At 43.7% G+C, this 26673-nt stretch overlaps 2 protein-coding genes across 2 annotated transcripts; one reads left to right on the forward strand and one right to left on the reverse strand.

The window, feature by feature from the left end:
- Positions 1 to 922: 922 nt before the first annotated feature.
- Positions 923 to 5691, forward strand: nopchap1 (NOP protein chaperone 1). The gene is made up of 4 exons (XM_004570868.5): positions 923 to 1073; positions 2221 to 2295; positions 2411 to 2544; positions 4721 to 5691. Exons 1-4 carry the CDS (start codon positions 1013 to 1015, stop codon positions 4892 to 4894), a joined length of 444 nt encoding a protein of 147 aa, XP_004570925.1. The 5' UTR covers positions 923 to 1012; the 3' UTR covers positions 4895 to 5691.
- Positions 5692 to 5912: 221 nt separating this feature from the next.
- aldh1l2 (aldehyde dehydrogenase 1 family, member L2) lies at positions 5913 to 26398 on the reverse strand. Its single transcript, XM_076875877.1, has 23 exons — positions 26146 to 26398; positions 23692 to 23836; positions 18033 to 18267; positions 15820 to 15985; positions 15559 to 15660; positions 14911 to 15000; positions 14694 to 14828; positions 14384 to 14509; positions 14182 to 14273; positions 12442 to 12589; positions 12227 to 12346; positions 12006 to 12133; positions 10379 to 10529; positions 10223 to 10293; positions 10010 to 10115; positions 9835 to 9922; positions 9398 to 9491; positions 9228 to 9327; positions 8931 to 9029; positions 8653 to 8818; positions 8023 to 8128; positions 7737 to 7936; positions 5913 to 7375 (listed from the first exon to the last, which is right to left on the reverse strand). The coding sequence occupies exons 1-23, from the start codon at positions 26191 to 26193 to the stop codon at positions 7320 to 7322; spliced, it is 2772 nt and encodes a 923-aa protein (XP_076731992.1). The 5' UTR covers positions 26194 to 26398; the 3' UTR covers positions 5913 to 7319.
- Between the last annotated feature and the right edge of the window lie 275 nt (positions 26399 to 26673).

Here is a 26673-nt window from a genome sequence, read left to right on the forward strand (position 1 = left end):
AACGCCTGCTTACCAGAAGTTATAAATCCGGGTTGACCTGATTACAGATCCAAAGACATAGTATGTCCGACAAATGGGATGGTTTTCCTCACATCTATATTAAGTAATGCACTTTTAATCTTCGACTGCATTATGACTGCATTAACATTACTGCTATAGAATAAAACATCAGCTGGCTTCAGCGGATTAGAACAAAACTTTCAGATATAATTTTTTATTGTATTACCCACATTACATAGTGGTAGTTTTGGTAGTATTAATTGCAGGTAAGCCGAGTCTATCAGCTGGGGAGTTTAAACCTGACAGTCTCGGTCCACATCTGGAGGATGTGCGTAATCCTTACACCTAACAGTGTGTAGGTGGGTTTTTGTTTTGTTTTGTTTTTTATTAGTAAAATTAACATACAAACAAAATGCACCATATATTACACGTTCAGAGAATAAACATTCCTTACATATTAGCAACTTTCATACATAGGAAAAAGAAAATATAAAGATGGGGTCACATAATTTAACAGATTATTAACTCACTAAATCAAAATCTTCCACAAAGGAAACAAAAAAGCAGCCTTTTTCTTTTTAACTAAAGTCAAAGATTTAACCAACAGGTTTAAGTCGTTTTTCCAGTGAGCCAGTGTTGGTTTGGTCTTAAAAAAACGACATTTATGTAGAAATTGCTTGCACAAGATTAATAACACAGTAACACCATAATTAGCTTTCTTTTCTTTCAAAAACACTCCAAACATTATCATATTTCAGGTAAATGGGGTAATTTGAATCCCACTGGAATAAAGCCAGGTATGAAAAGCCAGCCAAAATATTTGTATAAAACCTGACAGTGTAGTAAGGAGCTTGGAATGTGTGCGTAAACGCTAGAGTTCATCCCAAACACCAGGGGGCGCTGTATAATTCCTAAAACAAGCTTTGTCCCTACCTTTCACACGGATGTGGATTTCGACCAAAAAAAACCCACATGTGGAGGAAAACATTATCGTGTCCTCTCTAAATCTAACATGGAATTAAACGTAAAGACAACGAGCTCGCAGGCGTTGCTGTCGTGTGGTAACGGAGCAGGTTTGGATGCTTTTTATTTCTTTCTGTTTTGTCAAAATGTCAGGAGAGTTGGACTGGGAAGAAGTACAGAGCCTAAACTGCACATTCGTACAGGAAAGCCAGCTTCTGTGTCAGTATTTTGTTGTAAAATACTAACTGTCTGTCAGACTATTTGAATATATGTAAGCAGCTACATGGAGTAATGAAAACTACACGTTTAGTTAAATCATTGCCAGCGTCATATAAACAAAGTTATTACCTAAAGACTTCAGAGCGCTGAGGCCCGATTTCCTCCTACTCGGTAAGTTTAGTGCCACAGTTCAGTGCTGTGACTCTGCAGGTCATGTTGAGTCCTTAATTGAAACGTAGTCGACCTTTATAACAAATAAACCCATCTTAGACTAATGGAAGTTAAAACAAAGTCCACGGATCACGTGTTTACAGCGTGGGGAAAAACATTTTTACTTATAAATAAACGGACAGTCTCTAATTGTGATGGTAGTTTTTGAATGTAGAGAAACATGTCAGCCACAAACGCAGACAAAGACTCCACACTGGGTAAAAGTAAATCAGGTTATAATGTTTCTGCGATGTTTTGTTGGAGGTTTCTGTTGATGTCTGTCAGTTAGAGTAAAAGTGCCGTTAGAGACATTAGAGAAACCAATCTTCACACACCATGTCAAAGTCTGCATTTTCCTTTTCTGTTGTTTTTATTTATTTTTTGTCTATATTTGGATTCACATTATAAATTAGAGTGAGGTATGTCATCCAACTCTCCCCTGGGAGGACTGGGAAAGCACTGGGTGGGAGAAGGACATTTGGAGTATCCTCCCTGCTGCTGCTGTGACCCAACTTTGTGGTCCATCCAGATAGACTGATTGATGCCTGATTATTTCTCAGTTTGGCAACTTTCTCTGCAGCTTTCCAGATTTAGATTAATCATTGTGCTGACTAGAGTAAACCCAAATCTTAGCTACACAGAATGGTCATTTCACTAACTTTCTTAGGGACCTCTATCAGGGACGTGTTGCCACAACTGCTGTATTTAAAAGATTGAAAGGATTTCTACACATTAACCCACTCATGAGAAACGTGTCTTTCTTTTCCCGCAGTATAGGAGCATAAGTTTGGTCATGAGGAGTAACTGATCTGTGTGTTGTGCTGCTAGGTCTCAGTGAGAAGCTTCTCCTCAATCCAAAAGCTGGAAGATCACTGCAGACAGAGAGAGTCCCCAGAAGCAGCGGTGAGAATGTCAAGCATTCTTTTTAGTGACAAGTTGGTCGATGGTTGATCTACCAAAAAGCATAAGAGTGATGTTTAGTGATGTGTGTGTGTGCGGGTCTTTCCCTGTGAATCAGTTCTGGACCGGCTGCAGAGCTTCCTCCCTCAGATGGCGGAGGCCAACGAGAAGCTGAAAAGACAGATGGAGGAGGCTCCTGCTGGACGCTTTGACATAGAGAGTGTGGACGAGGCAGAGAGGGTCATAGAGATGGTGAGTATCGGCCTGCCGCTGAACCAGCTGCACTGCCACCATCTGGTGACGTACTGAACTGTGACATGGAACATAAAGGACTCTGCAGTAGAGAAGTGTTGGAGGTTAGGGCAGCTGGTCTCTGGGTAAATCTGGCAGCTCCTTTCATACAAGGGCTGCGTTATTCCAAAGAGGTCTGCTGTGTGTGACTGCTAGGACTGCAGCAATGCATCGAGTAACTCAAATAACTCGGTTACATGCATGCATATTTTTTTCTTACCTTTGTTTAAACTGGAACTCTGTAGAGCTCAGTCGTCACCATGTCAACACAATTAGACATGCAGCATGTGGGGGAAGTGTTACAGTACTGAGCCTTGTTTTTCCAACAGCAGCACACGACTAGGGGTGGGCGATATAAACGATATAAATTTGGCCAACGATAGAGATTTTGACTATACCGCTCTATCGTGATAACGCATGTTGATGATGTCATCAAGCTGCGCCTGTTTTGGTCGAAAGCATCGCAGCGGCTACAACCATTATCATCTGCAAATTATGGCGGGCGACAGTCATAGCAAGGAGATGAAGCACTGTTGAAATATGGGGAAAGCCGAAAACTGCATTTCCTCCACTTCCATAACGTTGATTCATTAATGTTGAATTCTCTCGCAGCTGTTCTGTTCCCATGTTGTTGCAGTATATTAATAACTAACCTCGTATTGTGGATGAATGATCTCAGTTGTTCTCCTGACTGATGTTTGGCCCGTGTACAGCATCCTGCTATGCGACTGCATTTGTCCCTGACCACCAGAATCCCTCACGTTAACTTTTATCGAGTGGAAAAAAAGTTGGCGTTCATCCTCCAGCTTCACTGTGCTAATGTTATGCTAACATAGCTGTGTCGCTAGCAATCACGTAGCACATCATTATATACCAGGTAGTCCAACTTCAGTAACCCTGCAAACGCCACTGCTGTTTAGTTTTCTGTCTTCATTTATGTTGGAAGTGGTAGCAGAGCTGTTTGAATTAGTTTCAAAAATCTCTGTCAGAACATGGTATGAAATGTTTAGGTGGAAACTAGCGAGCTAACTTCCTGCTAACTTCTAACTCCGTTAAATGTAATAAATTCTGTTTTCATGGATGCCTGGATGTAAAACTTCATTGTTACACCTGGTAAAGCAGCAACGCTGATGATTTTATTAAAGATGAAAGAATTTGGACCGTTTTTAACTCTCAGTGTTCGTTTGACTTTGGGACCTGAAGATGACGGAGTTTTGGACCCAGATTACTCCGAAGCTCCTCACTACGGCAGCCGTAATGCTCTGACAATCCATCAAGCAGTGCTGCTTACCAAAGTTGTACTAAAACATTTTTAACAGATTTTTGCCCAAATCGGTTCGAGGTCAGTAAGCACAACCAGAATTCATACATAAGGAACACTCTCGATTTTTGAGAAAATTAAAGGATTTTAAGTCCTTATAGTGTGGAAAATAGGTTATACAGAAGAAAAGAATATATCGCGATATATATCGTTACCGCACGTGCTTCAAATTATATCATGATAGAATTTTAGGCCCTATCGCCCAGCCCTACACACGACTTTAATCTTTGAACCATCATACTTTTATTCAACATTACAACTTAAGTGCAGTTCAGTTAGCATTAATTTACTGTTTTTGTCCTGTTCTTAATTCTTTCCTGCGTTTCCAAAACAAAAGTGAAAAACTGAAATCGACTCTATTAAGAGCTCCGTTTAAAGAATTCGGAGCACACGAGGAGAGTCGGTCTCTTATTTTGACAACAAAAAAGGCCCAAACTGTCTGTACTATTTATTACTTTCTATTAACGTCCATAAAGACAAGCATGATGGTGGCATCATCATTCTGTGTGTGCTCTTCTCAACACCCGGGGCAGAGATCGTTTCAGAACAGCTAACTGTCCCCAACAGCGCTGCAAAGATGTGAACGTGGCACACAAGCTGCCAAAATCCAGGTAGCCATGAGTTGTAACTGCTGCTGCAGACGCTTCCACGCAGCACTGAGTTAAGGCTCTGAACACTTTTGCAAATGACAAATTTTATTTGTTCTTCTGGTGGTGGATAAGTCTCAATCTACTGCTCATTTAATCAGTTTCTCTCCATTTAGCTGCTTTAAGTGCGTCTTTCACCAGTCGTGTAATTTTGTCCCCGTGTCCTCAGGATGTAGCACTCGTGGAGCTCAATGAGTCAGGTGACAGCGAGACGTCGGACTCTGAGGAGTCGGACTGCAGCGACGATGACGGCGAGGTCACAGAGCAGAACTTTAAACTGCCCGGAGACAAAGGCAAGAAAAAGAAAGTCAACATCCTGGTTCTGGACCAGCAGGGGGAGTAGACGAGTCAGACAGAGGGACCTTTAGTTTCTTTTCCATGGGAAACGTTTTGCCAACGAGATCCTCAGATGTCATGTCAGAGTTTCTTGTTTCTTTCGAACCTTCTTCACACACAGACAGCGGACAGAACAGCTGCTGCCTGTGGGAGTACAGTGAACACTGAAATGTGCACACAAACTGCCCATAGAGCCAGAACAAATGCTGGGAGTCTGCCCTGTGACCACGATGTCTGCATGCTGTGTTGTCTCCTCGTCCTCTGCTTCATGAACGTGAACACATCCTTGCATCAGTTTGGGCTTCAAACCGTTCACTTCAGCTCTCTGCTGAAGCAGGAAGTGAATTGTGAGTACAGATGGTAATGAAACAAAGCCTGCTCCACAACCAGCATTGAGTGAGTGACCCACCCCACATGGATGAATGATCCTGGATCCCATTGCAGATGCTGGCACTTGAACTGTGCAGCATATTGTCTTTGTCTCCGTGGATACAGCATCCATCATTGGACCGTTTTCCACCACATGAGGCGCCTGTTTCTTCTTTGTGTTTGTGGATACAGCAGGCTCACTGACAGCACTCGCCTGAGCAATATACTGTACCCTCATCATGTACCCAGTGTGACAAACAATGCTTAAAGTGCACAGCATAAAGCGCTCTCAGCTTTTAGAATCCGAGCCTCTGTGTATATTTGTTGTTTTCACTTCTGTTAAGAATTATATTTAAATTTTCCACAGATTCTCCTTTTTTGAAACAAGGCTGTGAATGTGATTTTGAACCACCTGAATAAAGTTTAATGATGACATTGAATGGTAATTTTTGTAAAAGCTGAAAACACAAAATGCCTAAAAAGTGCCCCCGAATGCATGTTTCACCCTGTGAGTGTCGCAGTCACAATGTTTGTATTCAACAGTTTTTAATGACTGATCATCAGATCGTGGTCCATCCTATAAAACACTGAAACGAGTGTTGCTGCGCAGCGCCTTTAATCAACGTCAGCATTACAAAGTCAAATGGACACCAAGCTTTCTGGAGCCTTACTGTTTATTGACACGATCGCTCTCATAAAGACTGAGAAACATTTGCATCGTAGCCCGCGCTGCCTTCACTGACAATGTGGCATAATTAGAAAATTAAGTTTACGACTTTGTCACATGATCGATGTATAAAACATCTGGCTGGTGTACTTTAATGAATAGAGAACACTACATAGTCCTGCTGCTGTTCACAAATACAAGGTCAAAATGTATCAAAGAGTCTTTTTAACCTGTTTAAAAAAGTATTTACACAGAAAGTGACGTTTGGACACCGAGTGGATGTGTCAGGATGTCTGAACGGGCGTGATGTAAACAGCTAAACTAACACTGACGTTAAATACTGGCTTAGCTCAGTTCTAATGCAGCACCCAGCTCGAGGCGGTTCATCACAGCTTAGAAATATCTCACATTGATTCTTTGACATTTTAAATTCAGCTGCTAAGCAACCATTTCAGGAAATCAGGATTGTTTGATGTGACGCAGCGAACCAAAGAAAATGACCCGAAACACGAGGAAAAGCTGAAAGGAACTTAAAACGTGACTTAACTGCTCTGGATTACACACTCCAGTCTCTGAGCTCTTATGTAGTTTGTTCTAACTAAAATCTGAAAGCTTAAAATCAGTTTATACATTGTTTTCATCGTTAACATTCATCAAAGATCTCTGGGTCTGATCAGAAACACAGAAAGGTTTACATTTACAGCCAAAGAGATCGACGTCTGTCCAAACAGCGATGTCCTGACCGCTGGCCTCAGTTTATCCTGCTTCTCACACGGTTTACGTGTCTTCTGTTTTCCTAGCCTTGTTCCAGAACTGTGTGCTGAGCACCGCTGATCAGGAAGCTTCCTGAAAATTTGTAAAGCTATTTTAATGCTGCTTTCTAGACTCAAACATCCCCATTTTTCGGACCAGTATGGATGTTTAATATTGCTATTTTGTTTGCAGCCTACACAAAGCTGCAGTATTCGTGGGTGAGTAAACGTGAGCCGAAAGGCATCCAGCACACACGGCACCCTGATGGCAGTACACAGATCAGGTGATCCAAGAATGAAAAACCAGAGAAAGGTAAAAAACATTTTAAAAAGGTCTTAAAGGGATGAAGAAGGCAGCATGACGTTTGGACGAATCAGTGAAGATAACTGATAGTGTTTAGATTTTTTGCTGTGCTAATTATTTTTACATCTTTAAAAGTACAGCCAGGAGCAGCTCGGCTCCTCAGGGACCAGCTGTGGAAACATGGCTGCAAAACAAAGAAGGCATGTTGTCCACCTCAAGGTCAACCAAGCTTTCCCCCATCACTCATACAGTACACATGCTCTGAACCATTTGCACACACACACACACACACACACTGAGTTCCTGTTCTTGTTCAGAGTTCATTGGGAGATTGTGAGCCTCAGTATTCCACTGTCACTGCTTTGGTCTTGAGATATTCCATGAGAGCATCCTCACCTGTGGACACAAACGACAACTTGTTAAAAGCTTGTGGGACAAAAGGTTTCCTACTTTAAAGAAAGGAGTTATAATAACGTCATATATTTACTTTGAATAACAGAAGCTTATCAGTAAGCGTGACCACCACGCCAGCTAGCATCAATTCAAAAGTCAGAATTGAAACAGCCCTACTCATGTAAATTTTGTATAACCTGTAAATTGTAAATACTGTAAAACCACTGTCATTTAATGGTCAGGCATTGCATCGCACAGCTACAAGCATTTCACCTCATGTCATACTGTGTATGGTTGTGTGTGTGACAAATAAAATTTGAATATAATATTAAATAAATGTAATAAATTCCAGTTGTCTTCTCACCGAGGTCTTTGCCAAAGCCTGACTGCTTGAAACCCCCAAAAGGTGTGGCAACATCAGTCTTGTTGTAGGTGTTCACAAACACGGTTCCAGCCTCCAGCCGCTCGCTCACATACATGGCCTTGTTAATGTCGCGCGTGAACACGCCTGAAGCCAGACCGTACTCCGTGTCATTGGCTCTCTGCAGCACGCCGTCCACATCTCTGGAGGTTGGAGGAAAAGAGCAGAGCGAGGATATGAAACACCGAGCCACGACTCTACGGTGTGATACTCGTTACCCTCGACTTACCCGTCCTTAAATTTGGACACCACCATGACGGGACCAAAGGACTCTTCTTTGGCGAGGAACATGTGGTCCTCCACATCAGTGAACACGGTGGGCTCCATGAAGAAACCTGAAGGAAGACGGGCGCCCATAATCACGCTCTGATGAACTGCGTTACAGTAGCTTTACTGTTTTATTTGACCTTTCTTGTTTTATGTCATTTTAAAAAATGAATTCGTGCTCCATGACTGAGCCCTGTCAGGTGCTTTTATTGTGACAGGCTCATAATGGATGTTGGAAAAATAGATTTGGTATCAATGACCATGTGAAAACTATAAATCTATACTGTGGTTTCAAGATTTCAAATAATAGTTTGTTTGAATATTCCATGATAAGGCCTGAATGTACTGATTCCACAGTCAGTGCTGGTGCAACCTAACTTGCTCATATATTAGAATCCGATTTGTGCTTTTTCTGCACCAACTTCATGCTCCCAGTTATTTGGCTGGTTTTTGAAAGAGAAACAATCTTTAGATGAGACATTAAATTGGTAATGAAAATCATCTTTCTGTTCTTACATGCAGTATTCAAGGACTAAAACAACAGAGGACGAGTGTAGCAGCCATTTAGCCTCCAGAGAGGGGCGTGTTCTACCTGGCCTGTCGACCCGTGTGCCTCCGTACACCAGTGTGGCTCCCTCCTTCACCCCGATCTCACAGTACTCCAGCAGCTTGTCCAAGTGGGCTTTGTGGTTCTGTGGGCCGTGGTCTGTGGAGCGATCCAGGGGGTCTCCGATCTTCATCTTCTTGATCTCCTCCACCTTTTAAGGAGAGGGTGTAAAGACAGGATTATGATTTTTCTGACAGCTAATAATGCCGGTTTGGCTTCTTCTGCTTCTTCTAAAGTCACATGATGGCTGTTTCGGCACTCACCACTCGGTCAATGAACTCGTCGTGTATGGACTCCTCCACAAAGAGACGGCCGGCAGCGATGCAGTTCTCGCCCTTGTTGAAAAACACCGAGCTCATGCCCTGTGAGGCAGCACGCACAAACACACAAGCATCAGTGTGCCATTTCAGTCACACTCTGTGGCGTTTCAGGATCTCACCAACACCAGAACCTTGAAAGGAACCGAACTGTCTCGTGATTATTCATAATTAATATTTATATGCACAACTAACTGGTCTACAAAATATCACAAATTGGTTCCCCGAGCGTTGTTCCCTCACCATGCGAACAGCCTTATCCATGTCGCAGTCACTGAAGATGAGGAGGGGGGACTTCCCCCCGAGCTCCAGAGAAACTTTCTTCAGATTACTGACTGCACAGCTGTGAGAGAGAGAGAGTAAAGTACTGTGCAGCTGTGGTGTGCGACCTGTAAGAGTCAGCCGGGTTTTACCTCTTCATGATCTGTTTGCCGATAGGCGTAGAGCCGGTGAAGCCCAGCTTGCGGATGTCTGGGTGCTCGGACAGACGCTGTCCAACCACGCCACCTGGAGGAGATCGAGAAGGTCACGTGACAGAGCCCAGGGGGATGACACAATCTTCCACATGTGCTGCAGTCAACTGGACACTTCTACACGTGCTGTGAGTAGTTCTGCCTACAGCTATTTCTAATGTTGTAGTCACAAAAATCCACACAGGCTGAAGGACAAACAAATGCTCCTTTTTCCCTGCTGTGATCGTACAGTTTTAGCTCTCCAGGCAAATAAAACGATGCAAATGAAGCACAGAGAGAAGGACTGAAGTGCTCACAGCGCTGATCTTTGAGAACTTTCCCTAAAGAAGGAATAACCAAAAAGAGCCTGTTTAAACTGTACAGATACTGTTCATTACCAGAGCCTGGTAAAATATTGATGACTCCTTTTGGGATGCCTGCCTTCACTGAAAGCTCAGCAAACTTTAGTGCCGTCAGTGGAGTGACCTGTAAATATCAAAAATAATCATTACAACACATAAAATGCCCAGGAAGAACTGAAACAGTACACAGCACGAGGAACAATGAACCCACCTGTGCAGGTTTGAGAACCAGCGTGTTTCCAGCTGCCAGGCAAGCTGCACTCTTCCACGCCAGCATCATGAGAGGGTAGTTCCACGGGATGACTATGGCACACACACTGTGACAGGAAATAAGCTCTTCAGTCAGTGAAATCCACAGAAATGCGTATACTGTCTAAATAGCTGAGGATAATTAGGTTCAGGTTAGTGAATGCAGAGCTTTTACCCCAGAGGCTCTTTCTTAGTGAAGGTCAGGTTGCGGTTGGGCCGGGCTTGGTTGATGGGAATCGTCTTACCCTGCAGAAAACAGACAGAGTGTGCTGAAGTGAAGAGCTTAGGTTGTGTGCCACTAACACACAAACCCTGAGAAACCTTCACCTACCTGGATCTTGTCACACCAGCCAGCAAAGTAACGGAAGGTTTGGATGGACATGCCGACATGTGTCTTGAGGGCCAGCGTGTACACGGCTCCTGAGTCGATGGACTCGATGGTGGCCAGCTCCTCCTGATGTTCCTCCATCAGGTCAGCAAGCCTGAAGGGAGGAGCTCGATGTTAACTCTCTATATCTATTCTATATCCGTGGAGAACCAATTCCAACAGTCTTAGAGAAGCCCATAAAGAGCCTGGGACAGTGGGACGATGCAGACCTCAGTGATACGTGGCAACTAGAACAGTTAAGGCAGAACTTGGCGGATGACCTCAGCGGATTAACAACACTGCACTCCCAGGGAAACTGAAGCTCTGGTGCTTCCAGTTTGGGTTATTACCCAGACTACTGTGGCCGTTGACAATGTACGAGGTCTCACTCAATCATGCCAATCGACTAGAGAGGCTAGTGAGCTCCTACGTTAAGAAGTGGCTCGGACTTCCCAAGTGCCCCAGCAGCGTTGGACTCTACAGCGACAGGATACTGTCATTGCCTATCTCTAGCCTGGTAGAGGAGTTTGAATGTGCACAAGTGAGGCTTGAGATGTCACTCACGGACTCCCGGGACCCCATAGTGGGAGGCACTGCTCCCACCCTAGCAACGGGGAGGAAGTGGACCCCGGCCACATCTGTGCTACAGGTGAAATCTGCTCTTCACCATCGTGACGTGGTGGGTCACGTCCAACAGGGCAGAGGAGGATTTGGTCTTGGCGCAGTAACACCTCAGTGGCAACAGGTATCTGTAACCGAACGTCGGGAAATGGTGGTGGCGGAGGTGCAGCGACAGGAGGAAACAGCCAGACATGCCAGAGCCATAGCGCTGGCCAAGCAGGGTCGCTGGATGAATTGGGAGAGTGTGGAAAAGAGGAAACTCTCATGGAGTGAAATCTGGGACATGGAGTCTAATAGACTAAGTTTCATCATCCGAGCGACATGCGATGTGCTGCCTTCCCCAATAAATCTGCAGCTGTGGTTTGGAAAGGACCCATCCTCCCCCCTGTGTACAGTCCCAGCAACATTCAAGCACATCTTGGTTGGTTGTAGGACTAGCCTTACTCAGGGCAGACACACATGGAGACACAACCAGGTTCTCAGGTGTCTAGCCGAGAAAGTTGAGCGCAAAAGAAAATCCATCAACGCTCAACCTTCACGAACCAAGAGGAGCGTCAGTTTTCATCAACATTTATCCAGGAAGGAGACAAGCCGAGGACGAGCCCCTCAACCCAGACCTGGGCCCGCTGAAGGTTGCCAGGGATTGGCAGATGCAAGTGGACTTGGATCAGAGGCTAATTTTTCCCGCAGAGATCATAACAACAATTTTGCGACCAGACCTCGTCCTTTGGTCTAACTCCTGAAAACTTGCGTACGTCATTGAGCTGACGGTACCATGGGAGGCAGCAATTGAGCGTAAGAAGCTGTGGTATGCCAACTTGGCAACACCCGATGAATCCAAGGTCTACTACTGACGATGTGTCCCAAATCTTAATATGATAATCTAGATCAGATTCTCCCCCAAACCCCCCCCTCCACAGTTCTGATGTTTCTGCAACCCCAAAGTAATCCTCTAGAGGGAGGTACTCACCTGTAAAGAAGACTTCCTCTGTCTCTGGGGTTCATCTTGCCCCAGGGCCCATTTTCGTAAGCTTCTTTGGCAGCAGCCACAGCTCTGTCCACATCACCCACTGAGGCATAAGACACCTTACAGATCACCTGGTTGAAGGTTGAGATCGTCAAACATGATCCAGTGAACATGGCATGGAAAATCTGTGCATTGAGCATAGTGAGTGTGGTCATGTGACTCACGGATCCATCAGTGGGGCTGATGCTATCATAGGTCTTTCCATTTTCTGAATCCTCAAACTTGCCGTTGATGAAACACTGATATGGCATTTTCACTGTCATGTTGTTTACGTCTTTGGTTGCCTAGGTAACAATGGAGAAAACCCCAACTGGGTTTGAGTGACGGGATCTCCCCTCGTTACTTGATTGATTTTGCTTTAGCTCGGATTTAGACTCACATAATCAACGACGAGCTCCTCCTCCTGGTCCTCTCCTCGCAGCTTGCGGACAAACATCTGGATGAAGTCCTGGAATGTGGTGGCCATGTACACATCCTCGTTCTGTAGCTGCACGCCAGCACACTTCTGCTTCACCTCCTCAACCAGTCTGCACACAGTGAGGACAGCTCTTTATCACACACTGCGTTTTTACACGTTTATAAGCTTTTGTTTCTGCTTGGTGAACTCACATTCATGTTAACAACTAAAGGTGAGACACGCACACCAAGCTCCTGCTGTCTGGTTAAAGGGCGCGAGATATAAACCAATCACCTCGAATGTAATATCTCTGTTCATGTATTATTCACATATAAATGTGTGTGTTAAAGTTGCATTGTTGGCAGTGAGACTGGGTCAGGGTTTTTGTATTATCCAGACTGGTATCAGGAGACTCTCCAATTGCTACAATTCCATTCAATGCAATTCAGCTGTCAATTCAATTTTATTTATATGGCGCCAAATCACAACAGGACACTTAACATTACAAAAGCAGACATTTATGTGTGGTTACCCCAGGCAGACAGCCCTGAAAAAATGCAGCCAATCCATAAGTGGAAAAGAAAACAAAAAAACTGCAGTTCCTCTAGTGGCCACTAGAGGAACTGCACAAACACCCATGTTAAAATGCCCAAACACAGCATTAAAACCATGTTTGTAGTCCAGTATAAAAAGCTTTTAGGCTCTTTGGATAGTGTACCCCTTCATAACAGCTGTGAGGTGAATGATTTTTATTGCTAACACAAAAAAACATCTGTCAAATCTGACTGACAGATGTTCACACAGGGAGCTGTGGCCTCACTGCGCTGGTGAAGCATTTTTAATGGAATTATCTGTGAAATAATGTGACTTCCTGTTTGGCTGAATCCATTCCAAAGACGCTGTGCTCTCGGAGAGTAAAATGATAGTATTTTATTACGTGCATCTGTGTGTTGGACTGTTTATGAACGCAGGTCCTCTAGTGGCCACTAGAGGACCTGCGTTCATAAACCAGAGGACTGTTTATGAACGCAGCTTGCTTATGAAGCCAACCAGCTAAACTCATGCTGAGGCTTCAAACTGCATCTGAAAGCAATTAATGATAACAGGGTGGCTATGTCCATTGTTTATATACAGTCTGTAGTGGTTTCCAATGTCCACAGTGGAAAAACCCCCGACATATACAAACAAACACAATAACTGATATCAAAATGAAGATTTACTGGTCAGGTTGGAAAAGTCGGAAAAAGGTACTCTGGACTGAAACATCTGCTTTGAAATAACTTTTAAATGTAGAATTCAGTTATTGAATCAGAGCCTGAAATTATGCAGACTTTCTCTTTTTTGTGTGAAATGTGCACACAGTTGGTTTATCATGGTGTTTTCTTTATAAAAGCTATACTATGCATTTATTCTAGAGGTTACTTCTGATATAAGCCAGTATCTTTTACCCATAACAAATTTAAAGAAGGCGTTAGCTGCACAGTGTTCTGTATAGACTGTGTTTTTTTAAAGTGAATTCAGGATTTGAGCCCAAAGATCTGAGATTTTAAATGTGGCCTAAACTCAGTATAACGGAGCTGACTAGAAACTGAGCGTGCCATCTTCAGCACAACTTAAAATACATGACATAATTGTATCTGTAAAATGAAAAGACTGCTCCACCTGTGGATAACAAGAAGAGGTAAAACATTTCTGAGCAGTCCCTGCACTGATCCGTCTCACCTGACCACATCCATGGAGGCGGCGCCGGACTTGAAGAAGTCTGTGGTGTCCTCAATGGCTGGCACGTTGCTGAGGATGCCCTTCCAGATGTTCTGCAGTAAAAAAATGTTTTAAATGGGCTGATGTCTTTCATTTAAATCATTTACAGTCTATTGGGAGACAGCAGGCTAAAAAGAATCAGATAACACAGGGGTTCACTTGCCCTGATCTCCTCTGCCATTGTCTTCTCGTCATCGGTCAGCTCCACACTGGCGCTTTCTCCGGAAGAGAAATATTTGGAAGCAGGAATCATTTTCCCATCTTCAAACTGCAGGTTCTTCACTAGGAGCTGTGGCACAAACAGAGTAAAGATGAAACAGGCATGCTGGCAGTGCATTTGATTCAGTCAGCTGTGGTTGAGTTAACCTTATTGCCTCTGGAGTTCACTGTCTGATAGCTAATAGAGGCACCGACACACTCATCCAGCTCGGCTTTTGTTTGCTCTCAGTTATTTGTTTTATAAGGTCACTCACAGCTTTGCCGTCAGTTCCATACAGGACGAGCCCGTTTTTGGTGACACGAGCAGCCTGAGAAGCCCCCTCGATGTCCAGCGGCTGGCCCTCGGGTACAGACCCCCCCAACATGGAGGAGCCATAAAGGGTCACAGACTGAGGACAGACCCAGAGAAGATTTTAAAATACATCCAGAATGTTTGGTATTATCTTTGCTCAGTCATTCTGGAAAACACACCTGGCCATCAATGACCGTCCAAGCACCGGGGACTTTGTCGTGGCCACGGATCCAGTTGTGGATCGCCTCGGCTGGCTGTGCCAGATTCACCTGGGGGACACAAGAAGAAGCCAGTGTAAACAGTGCCTGAGCTACGTTTCCGAGAAAGAGAAGGAAGGTCAGCTGACGGCCTCCGATTTAGCAACACGTGGAAAAATGATGCTAGAAAACGAGACTGCTCCAGGAATAGCACATTTGTAATAGCTGCAAGCAAACATCTCTCCATGTGACAAATCAGGAAGCAGCTAAGATCAGCTCCACCTCGCGCTTTCACGTTACAGGGAGACCCACCCCAAACCAGTCTCACTTGCACAGCTAATAGGAAATTTCCAGTGAGAGAGTTCTTACACTGAGCAGCTGTTCAGAGTACGAGCTGCATGTGTAAAGAGGGGTTAACTTGGGCTTGGTCGTATAAATGATAGACTCTATCAGTGTTTCTTGTAAGCTATTATAAAGCCGAACAACCCGACTCATACACAGTTGTTGTGCAGGAATAATATTCAGACCGTCATTCTGAAGGTCTGGATACACCCCTGATGGCAATCCAGACCCGATGCACGTTCCTGATATGATGTAGTGCCTGATCTCAGACTGCCGTCTAACGTTCACCTTGGCGTTGGATTTCTTCTGAATGCCTTCATAGCTCGCTCCTTCCTCTGGCTGAGGAGTCCGAGGGGCTTTTCCATCAGCAATGAGCTGCACAGACTCCACCTGCACCAAGAAACAGAGTCCAGGTGACAGCTCAGTGTTTCAGTTCAAACACAAGCACAAACATTGGGGTTGGTGGAGTAGTGCAATGTAGGTTTAGATGCTGAAGGTCCAAATGATTAGAACTAGTCCTTTTCATTATACTGAGGTCCATGTGATTACCATAGCCTTGATGCCCCCGGGGAAGAGGAAGCGGTTGTACAGTGTGTCCACAGTGTCATTGGGCTCGACATCACACTCGCGCTGCAGCAGGATGGGTCCGGTATCCAGTCCATCATCAGCCCAGAACACTGTGAAGCCGGCTTTCTTATCTCCATGGATCAGAGTCCTGGTGACATATAAAAGGGAAACAAAGAGCTGTGTCATTAAACAATTATATTTAGAACAGATAAAGGCTATAAAGTAGACCATTACAGTGTACTAACAGTTAATCCTGAAACCAGAAAAAACCACAATCAGGGAGCCCTTTAAAGGTGCAATACAGAGAAAGTGTGGGGAGAAGCCATCGTCAAGGTTGTATGGGCAACAGGTTTCTTATTAAAGGCAACTCAGCGCATTGACTGTGTGACATGACAGCTGTACTGCATGACAACTTTAACCATAAAGGTTCCACACAGAGACAAATTTGATTATCTTTGATTTATTGTTTCAGGGTGAGCATTTCTGCTAAACTGGCTCGTGCTCAGTTTGAAGTGTCAGCGCCTCTGCACGCGGAGAAAGCTAACCAGGAAAGGAAGGATTCCATAATGAGGAAGGTTTTATGGCACACCGCTCCACCACCAGCAAGCCCATAGCTTTTTTATGACAGTCAAACCAGGAAACACATCGACCCGACTGTGTTGTTCTATTACAGATGCATGCAGAGGTGCCCAGCGGTCTGTTAAATACCATATTTTACTGCCTGCTGAAATGTTACTAAGAAAATGTTCTCAACAGTCCTTTCCTTAAAACGATCGCTTTCTACTTAGAGAAAAATGGTGAGCAGTGTTTTTCTTTTTAATCAAAGTATGTTTATACATAACTACATTTATAGTTGCACTGAACAGTTTGAGCTTTGGACGGTTCTTAGCTAGCCTCTTTGCTAAGTTAAAGAAACTCGTGGGAAAGATTTCTGCAGAAAGCAACACCTATAACTCATGCTCCTGTTGAGCCAGCATTACATTATGGTGAGTCTCAGCCTTCGGCTCGGGCAAACTGTAACTGTCTCTGTGCTCTTTGTCGATCACTGATGTGCTGACTTAACATGAGAGTTTGGGGTTTTTCATGAAGGAGGAGCTTGGAGACTTTTCCTTTTTTGGGTTGAGATTTGTTGTTGGAAGTAGAAGAGATAAGAAAGCCAGGCTGCTTCGAGTTTGAGGTCAAACATCGCAGGTTTAAACCTACCAGACCAGGGGTGGCAAACATAATTACACATGTCAGTTATTCATGGACTGTTTGCATGTTGGAGCCAAAGCTTCAGCACTGCTGGGAGTCCATACAGGCAAAGGTGGGCCAATCACATGCACAGACAGACTGGGATCGTACCATTACGTAAGGAAGGATGGGGGAAGACGTTCCAAAGGTTGCAGGTGTTTTGGCAAAGGCCAGGTGCACAAAGAGACGGATGAGTGTGTAAATGAGTCTCACAGGCCTGAATGTGCGCTTGAAGCCATTTATAATTCTTAACGTGTTTGATCTCTGCAAAAAAGCACAAGAATACATTTTGGACTTTTAACTGTATTTTCATGAGTTTTACAGCTTTTCCTACTGATAAACCCCTCCCACATGGCCATTCATGCTAAACAAGGCCATTAACAACAACAATTAACCTGTTGTTTATTGTTTAAGCCCCAACGCCCCCAGTTGGGGGGGGGGACATCGGGTTTAATGGGATGTACCGCCAGATCTGTTATTTAAATATAGACGTGTGGTATCCACAGGAATGTCAGAATCTCAGCTAAAAGCGAATAAACCAATTTCAACAACAGATCAAGGAGCAGGCAAACAGCTTCTGCAAAAACATGTAATCAGGATACTTTATGGAAACAAAGTGTGGATCCCCTTGCTTCCATCACAATAATAATCGCACTTCCTGCACAGCTCTCTCTCTCTCTCTCTCTCAGTGAGCTCTGAGACCAGTTTCCCATCAACAATCGATGGAGATACTTTCTGCCTTATTGGGATTACTCGTTGTTGGTCGCTCTGTTTCTGTTGGGTCTTTTCCCCAAAATAACCTCTGACAGGACAGGAAGGCTCATTTCTTAAGCCTTCCTGTCTTTTGATAGGACAGAATATTTATATTCCTTATAATTAAATCCACTTTGTTCAGTGTACCAGTATCACCAGCATATCCCAAGCTGTCAAACAAACTCCTTTCGAACCCCCTTCTTTCTCACCAATTGATTGCTGAGGCTCCTCTGTGCAGGGGCAGGATGGAGGGGTGGTAGATGATGGAGCCATGCTTTGGGTGGTCGATGACGTTCATGGGGATGAACTGTGAGCAGAAGGGCATGACATTGAGCTCAGCACCCACCGCCTTGTAGGCATCCACCACTTCTGGGATGGGTTTCCCCTTAACCCGCCACCGTGGGAATTTGAACACAGGTGTCCCCTCTTTTTCTGCCGCCACCGCTAAGAGAAAAGAGGACATTTTAGGGATGCAGTCCTGAACGCCACGGCTTCATGGAGGTCCTGAGTAATGAGCTAAAAGTCTAAGTGTATGTCAGAAATTAAATACTGCAAGTTTAGAAAAGACAAAGACTATAAAATGGATTAAATCAGACAACGAATGAAAGGATGAGCTGGCTGCAAAGTGGCTTGCAGTTACACAGCTACTGTGGCAGGCAAAGTGTTTACAAAGTATGTCTTTGAAGAGATTTTGATGCACAGAAGGACATCAGATAATCTGTAAGGAGTGTGACTTAAAATTAAATTCCTGGAATAACTGGAGAAGACAACACTGGCACAGCTTAAGATGAAGGAAAACCACAGTCTGAAGACACTGTAAGTAAATAATGCATTTACAATCAGTTTATTATAAACTGTGACCAACAATATATTTTAATTTAACGTCAACCTTCATTTAAATATAAACCCTTTTGTTTTTAGCCGGAGAATAAAATAAAGAGATGGGAAGTGACATGGAACAAATGCCCCTGGTTGGCGGCCGCCGTGGGAACAGAGGAACAGTTGGTGTGTTGGAGTGTTTAAAAGTTAGGATAAAAAGATGCTGCATCATGTAACAGGGACACTGCTGCACTGGACTTTTGATTGTTCAACATATAACCCTTAAAAAGTCATTTTTCTGTCCTGATTAGATGTAAAAACATAAATATCCACTTGCTACACCAGAAACCTTTTACTTTTAAAATTAATTCCTTAAAATGTATCATGTCATTTATTTATTTAAACTTGGCTTTAAAGGCCCTTGAAGGCAATTTGAGATATTACAATTTGCATTTGTAATGTGCCGACTGTACTTCCTCAGGAGGCTGAGGTCTTTTAACATCTGCAGGAAGCTCCTGAGGATGTTTTACCAGTCAGTGGTTGCTGGAGTACTTTTCTATGCTGTGGTGTGCTGGGGGAGCAGCACAGCAAAGAGGGACTCATCCAGGCTGGAGAAACTGATCAGGAGGGCTAGCTCTGTGGTCGGCATGAAGCTGGACACTCTGGTGACAGTGGCAGAGAAAAGGACATTAAAGAAACTGATGGACATTATGAACAATGCTGGGCATCCTCTGCACACGGCCATAAACAACCAGAAGAGTCTGTTCAGTGACAGGTTGCTTCTCCCCAAGACAAGAACTAACAGACTTAAAAACTCCTTTGTCCCACACGCCATCAGACTGTTTAACTCCTCTCTGGAGGGGAGAGGGAGGGGAAACAGGAGGACAAAGGAGGGGGGAACAACTAAGCTGTAGTGCCTCTTCATCTCACTGTGCAATACCTTTTGTGCAATACTTTTGTAAATAGTCAACAGACTCAATACTTGAAATGTGCAATTCACTTGTATTTTTATTTTTATTCCTATTTATTCTATTTATCCCCTTTGTATATTTTATTTATATTTGTCTCTGTATTTATGTGTGTGTGTGTGTGTGTGTGTGTGTGTGTGTGTGTGTGTGTGTGTGTGTGTGTGTGTGTGTGTATATATATATATGATATTCTGTAACTTCTGTCGGTGCTGTGCTTTTTGGAAATCGAACTTCCCAGAGCAACCCACCCGAGGGATTAATAAAGTTCTATCTTATCTTATCTTAATCCTACAGACTATGCAAACAGTGATCGTCAGAGGCTCTTTTGCTCCTGGGCATTTGCCAACTTTGTCCCGCTGCTAATCTAGCACTAGCAAAGATTAGATAACACTAACTGAAATGTTCATTTCAATGTGAAAATCAACTTGTGGAGACTTGAAAGCTGCCTGAGAAGCGTGACATGTAAAAATTCATACATACTTGTTGCACATGCAATGAACTGCTCAGGATAATATATAAAAATGTTTAAGTGGCTTTGTGTGAAGATGCTTCAAAAGAAAAAGAAAAAACAGATTAACAGTGAGGTGTCGAGGAGGACTCTTTACGCTGCAACACAGCCTGTAATAAGTGCACCAGGTAAGCATGAGTACTCCCCTTCAGTCCTAAATCATGCTCATTACTTTACACGGATGCCACAAGATGCTAACAATGACACCACAAACTCTTATGAAAACTACTTCTGCCCAAAAGGATCCTTTAGTCTTCGTCCCCCCAACCCTTAACTGGTCACAGCAGATTGCGACCCCTCCATGAGCCTGGTGCTGTCAGAGGTTTCTTCCTATTAAAAGGAAGCTTTTCCTTCCCCCTGTTGCTAAGTGCTTGCTCATAGTGGGTCATCTGAGGTTTTTTCTCCATTATCGTAGAAAGACTACTATACTATATTATTGTCAAAGGAGCTTGCAAAGAAAAGCGTCTGGACTTCTTTAAGTTGCTTGAAGACGTTTCACCTCTCATCCGAGAAGCTTCTTCAGTTCTAAGGTCAAATGGTGGAGAGTCCCAGATATAAACCTAGTGGGACTTTCCCCCCACAGAGGGACAAAAGGACCCCCTGATGATCCTCTAATCGCCTGAGCCAAGGTGTGTAACTGGGTGTGGGTCCCCATCAGCCAGAGTTTCGGGTGTGTTCATTGTGAAACCTGGCCCCACCTTATCATGCGAATTCCTGAGGTCAGATGGCCCAGGATGTGAGTGGGCGTTAAGGCGTCTGGGAAGGGATCTCAAAACTATATAATATAATATAATATAATATAATATAATATAATATAATATAATATAATATAATATAATATAATATAATATCATATCAAGCACCCTGAGGAGACTTTTGTTGTGATTTGGTGCTATGTAAGTCAAATTGAACTGAAAAAAACTCAAACATATACAAACAGTGGGATGATGCAATGTAGAGATCTGCTCCAGGTTATGAACCATAGAAGAAGAAATTAAGTTTTCAACAACAGGTGAAGCCAGGAGGCAGCAGATGATGCTCCGTGGTGAGACGGCATCACCAAAGCGCACCCTCCCTGTTGCAGACTTTTCACCTCAGAGTTACATCTCTGGGCCACACAGGGCCTCTCCTCACACAGACAATGGAGCCCCTATCCCGCAACTAATGCAGAATAAAGGCCTGTCTTTGTCCAGGAGCACTGTAGTCAACACGCATCTACCTCAGCTGCAGCACAGGCCTCTGGTGACCCACAGTTAGTACCAGGGACAGAGCTTCATCTCACCTACAGGCTGTTATTAGTTTTATGCAGATTCTAATTGTAATCTCTTTTATTTGTAATGTTATATGTGATTTCAAAGTTTACACAGTCTGATTAACACTGAACTTTAAATAGTAGTGCTGCTGTCACGTACAAGCATCTAAATGTTTAAGCATTACATGATCTAATCAGGGGCGAGGAAAAAGAAGTTTCCCTATTTGCAATAATAACTGAAAGGAGTAGCATAGCCTGCCCTTCATGTGAATTTATTACAGCACATTATTTTGATTTTACAGCCTACGTTTGTCGTAGTCTCAGCTGAACATTTGGCACTGCTAAATAGGGCTGCTCGATGTAACGATATATATCGGATGACGATATAAAAACATCTATCGTTTCATTTTACGCTGTCGTTTGTTTCGTGGTGTCACAAAATAAACGGTTTACGGCGATATTTTTCATGGTTCTGATGTCACTGTAGTGGCTGTATTCATTAGTTAAAGTTCTCTCTTTCTCTTATATTTAATATAACCACACTAAGGATGGACAAGCGCCTGTTTTTATGCGTTGTCGTTAGCAACAACGAGGGTAAAACCATCGCGTGTCCGCTTGTTTATGTTCCACATAAACCTTTCACAATAAAGCTCAAGATCCTGTTGAGACTTTTCAAAATAAACTGAATCACGTGAAAGAGCAGATTATTTACGGATGAGAAGTAAAAAAAGACGCCAGGTGCTAAAAAAATAAACCTTAGACTCAAACGTTAGAACAGGCTTTGCACCGCAGCACGCCGTGTAATAAATACTTACAAAGAAAACGGCGCCGTTACAACTTATGTCTAAAAATGTATCGTTTCATGCATCGGTTAAAACACTCGACTCAGCTACACGACGCCCAGCAGGAAACACTTCACGCAAGTCGAGCTGCCCGAGATTCACAGAATTTACAGAAAATGTTACATTTTTGTGATTTATATCGTTATCGGACGATAGATGTCTGATATCGAGATATGAGATTTTGGTCATATCGCACAGTCCTACTGCTAAACTACCTACTGTTGGGTCTAAAGTCAGACCACGCTGATCCCAGAACTTATTCCCGTGAAAGAAAAACAAGGCAACGGCGATCGATCGTTTTACTTGCAAGGGAGGCCTTGTCGGTATCTCAGCTCATCACAAATAACCTCTCTCTCTCTCTCGGCCCCCTCTCGCTCCCTTTTATTGACAACGTTCACACAATAAACAATAGTTTACAACACATACCTTCCCCCGTAACCCCCCTTGGTTACAAAGACAAGGCACTGGGTGTGTGTGTGTGTGTGTGTGTGTGTGTGTGTGTGTGTGTGTGTGTGTGTGTGTGTGTGTGTGTGTGTGTGTGTTCCTGCTGATCAAAGGGTCATATAACATAAAAGCACAGTAGGAACATCCTTGGTCATAAAGAGGGTAGTCTCCCCACACCCTAGATGGTTCACCCTAGATAACACAGTGAAGCCATACAAAGGGGAGGAGGTTTGCTAACATCAAACAAGGGTGTTACTGTGATAAAAACACTACCACCCCCCCTCCCAGAATCTTAAGGATCTGGGGAGGGGAGGACAGAAAGAATTCTTTAATACTATGTACAAATGGTAAACATAAAAATGACAAACATTTAACATTTCAACTTAACACCTACTCAGCACCAAACAGACGAAAACACAACTGAAGAGCTCAGGAATTAAAATAGAAGCTAGAACTAGACCTGTATTCTTAAGGTGGATCCAAACACCTCTTTTAGATAATTATGGGTTACATGAACAAAGTTCCTCCACTTCTACAAAGTGTGACACAAACTGACTCAAACCTTTGTGGCGAGGCTCTTTGAAAAGCCACGACTCTGTTAGCGATTGGAGACAAAATTCAAAGTGTTTCGAAAAGAAGAGAAAACAGGCTTTATGGGGATATTATTCTATCAGTAGCACAAAGCCTTCACAAGGTACTAGAGTCTGAACACAGGCAGAAACGCAGCTCTGGCTAGATTTCTAAAGGTTCCTATAAGATGAGAATTAATTTGTAATTTTACGGCCAAAATGACAAAACAAGCCCAGGCAGCCTGTTTGATAGTTGGGTTGATAATGAAACATTTCCTTGTACTGTAGAACACAACGCTTTTCCATCGTTCTTAGGTGTTTATTTTACCAACTGAAGAAGTAGTGACTCCAAATGCCCCACTATTAAAAATAATAATAGCAAACTGGGAGGACAAGAAGACAGCAATGTTGAAAGTTTGGTATCTGACATGTCAGAGAGAAACCTGTGAATGAACAGGAAACTTACCCAGGGGGTCAGCCTTGCCATCCTTGTCAGGGACCGTGAACACACCCACCACCTTGTGCCCCTGCTTCCTCAGGTTGCTGTAGACCTCCTGACCAAACAGGCTCTGGCCAATAATTGCTAGCTTTAACTTGTTCTGGTAATGATGCTGTAAAGGGAGCAAAAACACACAAGTTTCAACTTCACTGAAAGCACATCAGACATACTGGAAACACTGCAAATGCTCATGCCCTAGTCTTTCTGCAGAAGAAGACTTTAGACACTTCACTACAGTTCAATAGATTTTATGCAACTTCCAGTAAGCAGTTATTTTACTTTGACCTACAGTACTGTGCAAAGGTCTTAAGCCACACCTCTTTTCTCTTGGAATGTAACTGGCAAAAATAGTTGTAACAAATTTGTAAACATAAATAGAAAAAAACAGTTGTGTGGAAGAAACAGGAAAGCCAATATTTGGTAGGAACACCTTTATTCTTCAACACAGCCTGAACTCGCTTAGGCAGGAATTCTTGTATGTCGTTAAATAATCATCAGTAATTGTTCTCTACGCTTCATGAAAGATATTCCAAAGCTCTTCTTTGGAGGCGGGTTTCCTTTAGTTCTGTTCTCGGTCATGATGAAGTCAAACCTCTTCAACAACAACAATCAGAAGAAGAATCAGGAGGAGAAGAAGGCGGTGGCCCAGGCTCTGGGACGGCCCATCCATGACTGATAGTGTGTTTAATATCCAGTATATGTCGTGTGCGAGGGATCATGAAAAATGAAGCTGTTCCCAGGCACTTCCCAGATGTGACCGCACGCTGGACCAAACTCTGACAGTACTTTGTGTCCACCGGCTGGAACGCAGCCCCGAGTATTTTAAACATGACTGAATACTCACCTCTGTATATACTGACTAAAGTTTGAGCAAAAATCTCCAATCTGTATTCATCCTCCACAATTACTGTCAGTCCAGTTCTTGCATACTTCATCCTTTTCTCCCTGTTTTCCATCCTTAACAATGGATTCCTGACAGCCACGATTCCACTGAGACTATTTCTCATCAGGTTTATGAAAACAGTAGACGAACCAACTGCAGGGCAGGCGCACTATTAGGTGCTGTGTGCAGGATTTGATCATTTTCTTACAGAACTAACATTCAGATATTGGTCATCTGCTGCAGATACTCTTTTATGCCTGCTTGTTCTTCTTTTGTCCTCCAGTTGTCTTGTTTTTTAAGAACACAGTGCACCTACAGAGATATCCCACTTCTCTGGCTAACAGCTGTTTGGGAACCACCTTGTTGGTGCAACATACTCTTTTATGCCTAAACATGCAGTTTAAAATGGGTTCAGCCATTCTTCTCTTGAATTTGGTCCTTTGTCCATGCCTGACTGATTCAAGTTGACAAACAAAGTGCTCTGAAAATGGTCAGGTTTAATGACTGGACTGAAAATGAGTAAAAATGTGGCCAATGTCCAAAGAAGGACTTTGAAAGACCTCCAAAGAGCCTGGAAAACTATAACTCAAGACCACTTTAAACTTTTTGAAAGCAAAATATAAAGAAACGATGGCGAGCTCACAAGTTTTAACAGCACAGCAGTTTCTGATTAAACTGACAGTCAAACTGGGGCAGCAGAAACCTCTTTGCTTCTGTTTCCCATAATATAACTTTTCACAACCAGGGCAAATGTCCGTCATCATTAAGCTTTTTTTCCCTGAAGTTACATATTATTGACTTTTTGTCAGACCCTTGTAATATTTTATTTTACACCTGTTCATTGCATATGTGAGAAATCCTTAAATCTCAACCTCCCTTGGCGGTCTTAGTGGCCTTTAACTCTGTTATTGGCTAAAGGCAGCTCAGAGAAAAGCTATTGGCTGATGAAGATTACAACCCTTACCCAGCAGTGACAAGTGCATGCCAGAACCTCCTCCTCATGTGTTAAGCATGGAGGTTTCAGGTTTCCCATGCACATATGTAAGATCCTGTCAAGTGCACATTTGACAGGTCTGGCTGCTGCTGCACAGCAACTTCCAAGCGACACGGTAAATAGATAAGAAATGAAAGAGCCCGTCTGATGCTGCCTCTTTCAGCCCAGCAGGGTCGTAAGTAAGCCGGGCTCCAGCCAGTACACTGTGAGCCTCCTGTGATGATGATGCAACTCCTCCAGATATTGTACAGTAAAGGCCAGCTCCGTCCGAGCGCGCAGCGGGAGGAACAGAGGAGGAGGGCGCCGTTGACACCGTAACGTGGCAAAGTGTGCACCATCTTTTCCCGTGTTGGCTGAAAATACAGCAGCTGAGTGACTTACTAAGAATGAGTGCAGTCAGACCCGAGCCTGGCTCAGTCCTCCTCATGACCCGCAGACCGCTGCATGCGTTCAGCGCTACACAGACACATTTAGAGAAACGATGTTCGCGCAATCAGAGCAGCTCACGCATCAAACCCCGGTGATTGTTTGCAACGTTACTCACGGATGAAGTGGAGAATTTCCTCAAGACTTGACTCGCCGTCCACAACATAATGGCGCTGTTGTTTGTTTTTAATCTATATGCGCGCGTGTGTGTTCAATGCAATAGAAACGACAATAAATCGAGACGCTGCCGGATGTTCAGAGCCCCCAGCTGAGGTAGGCGCGCTCCTGTCTTCACACGCTGCACCTTATGCTGCCCGTGTGAGCCAGACTCAGCGGCGGACCGTGGCGTGGGCTCGTCACAGCCAGCTTATACTCGACGGCAGCAGACGCGGTACGTCCTGCCTACTGTACCGGACGTGCGCGTTCCCGTGGTGCTTATTTTACCTCCTTGCCCGCGCGGTCACGCGTGGGAATTCGTCCTTCTCATGGTTATTGGTCATTGAGCTCGTTATACGTTGCTTTAGTCTGGGATTGTGAATGACTAAAGCGAATTATACATACATGTTCATAGTATACATACATGTTTATCTCTGTGTAGATTCAGTTACTGTCATAAATTCTGCCAAAAGCTAAACTGTGGACCTCT

This window comes from Maylandia zebra, linkage group LG17 (assembly GCF_041146795.1).
Source record: "Maylandia zebra isolate NMK-2024a linkage group LG17, Mzebra_GT3a, whole genome shotgun sequence".
In the NCBI taxonomy this organism is placed as follows: domain Eukaryota; kingdom Metazoa; phylum Chordata; class Actinopteri; order Cichliformes; family Cichlidae; genus Maylandia; species Maylandia zebra.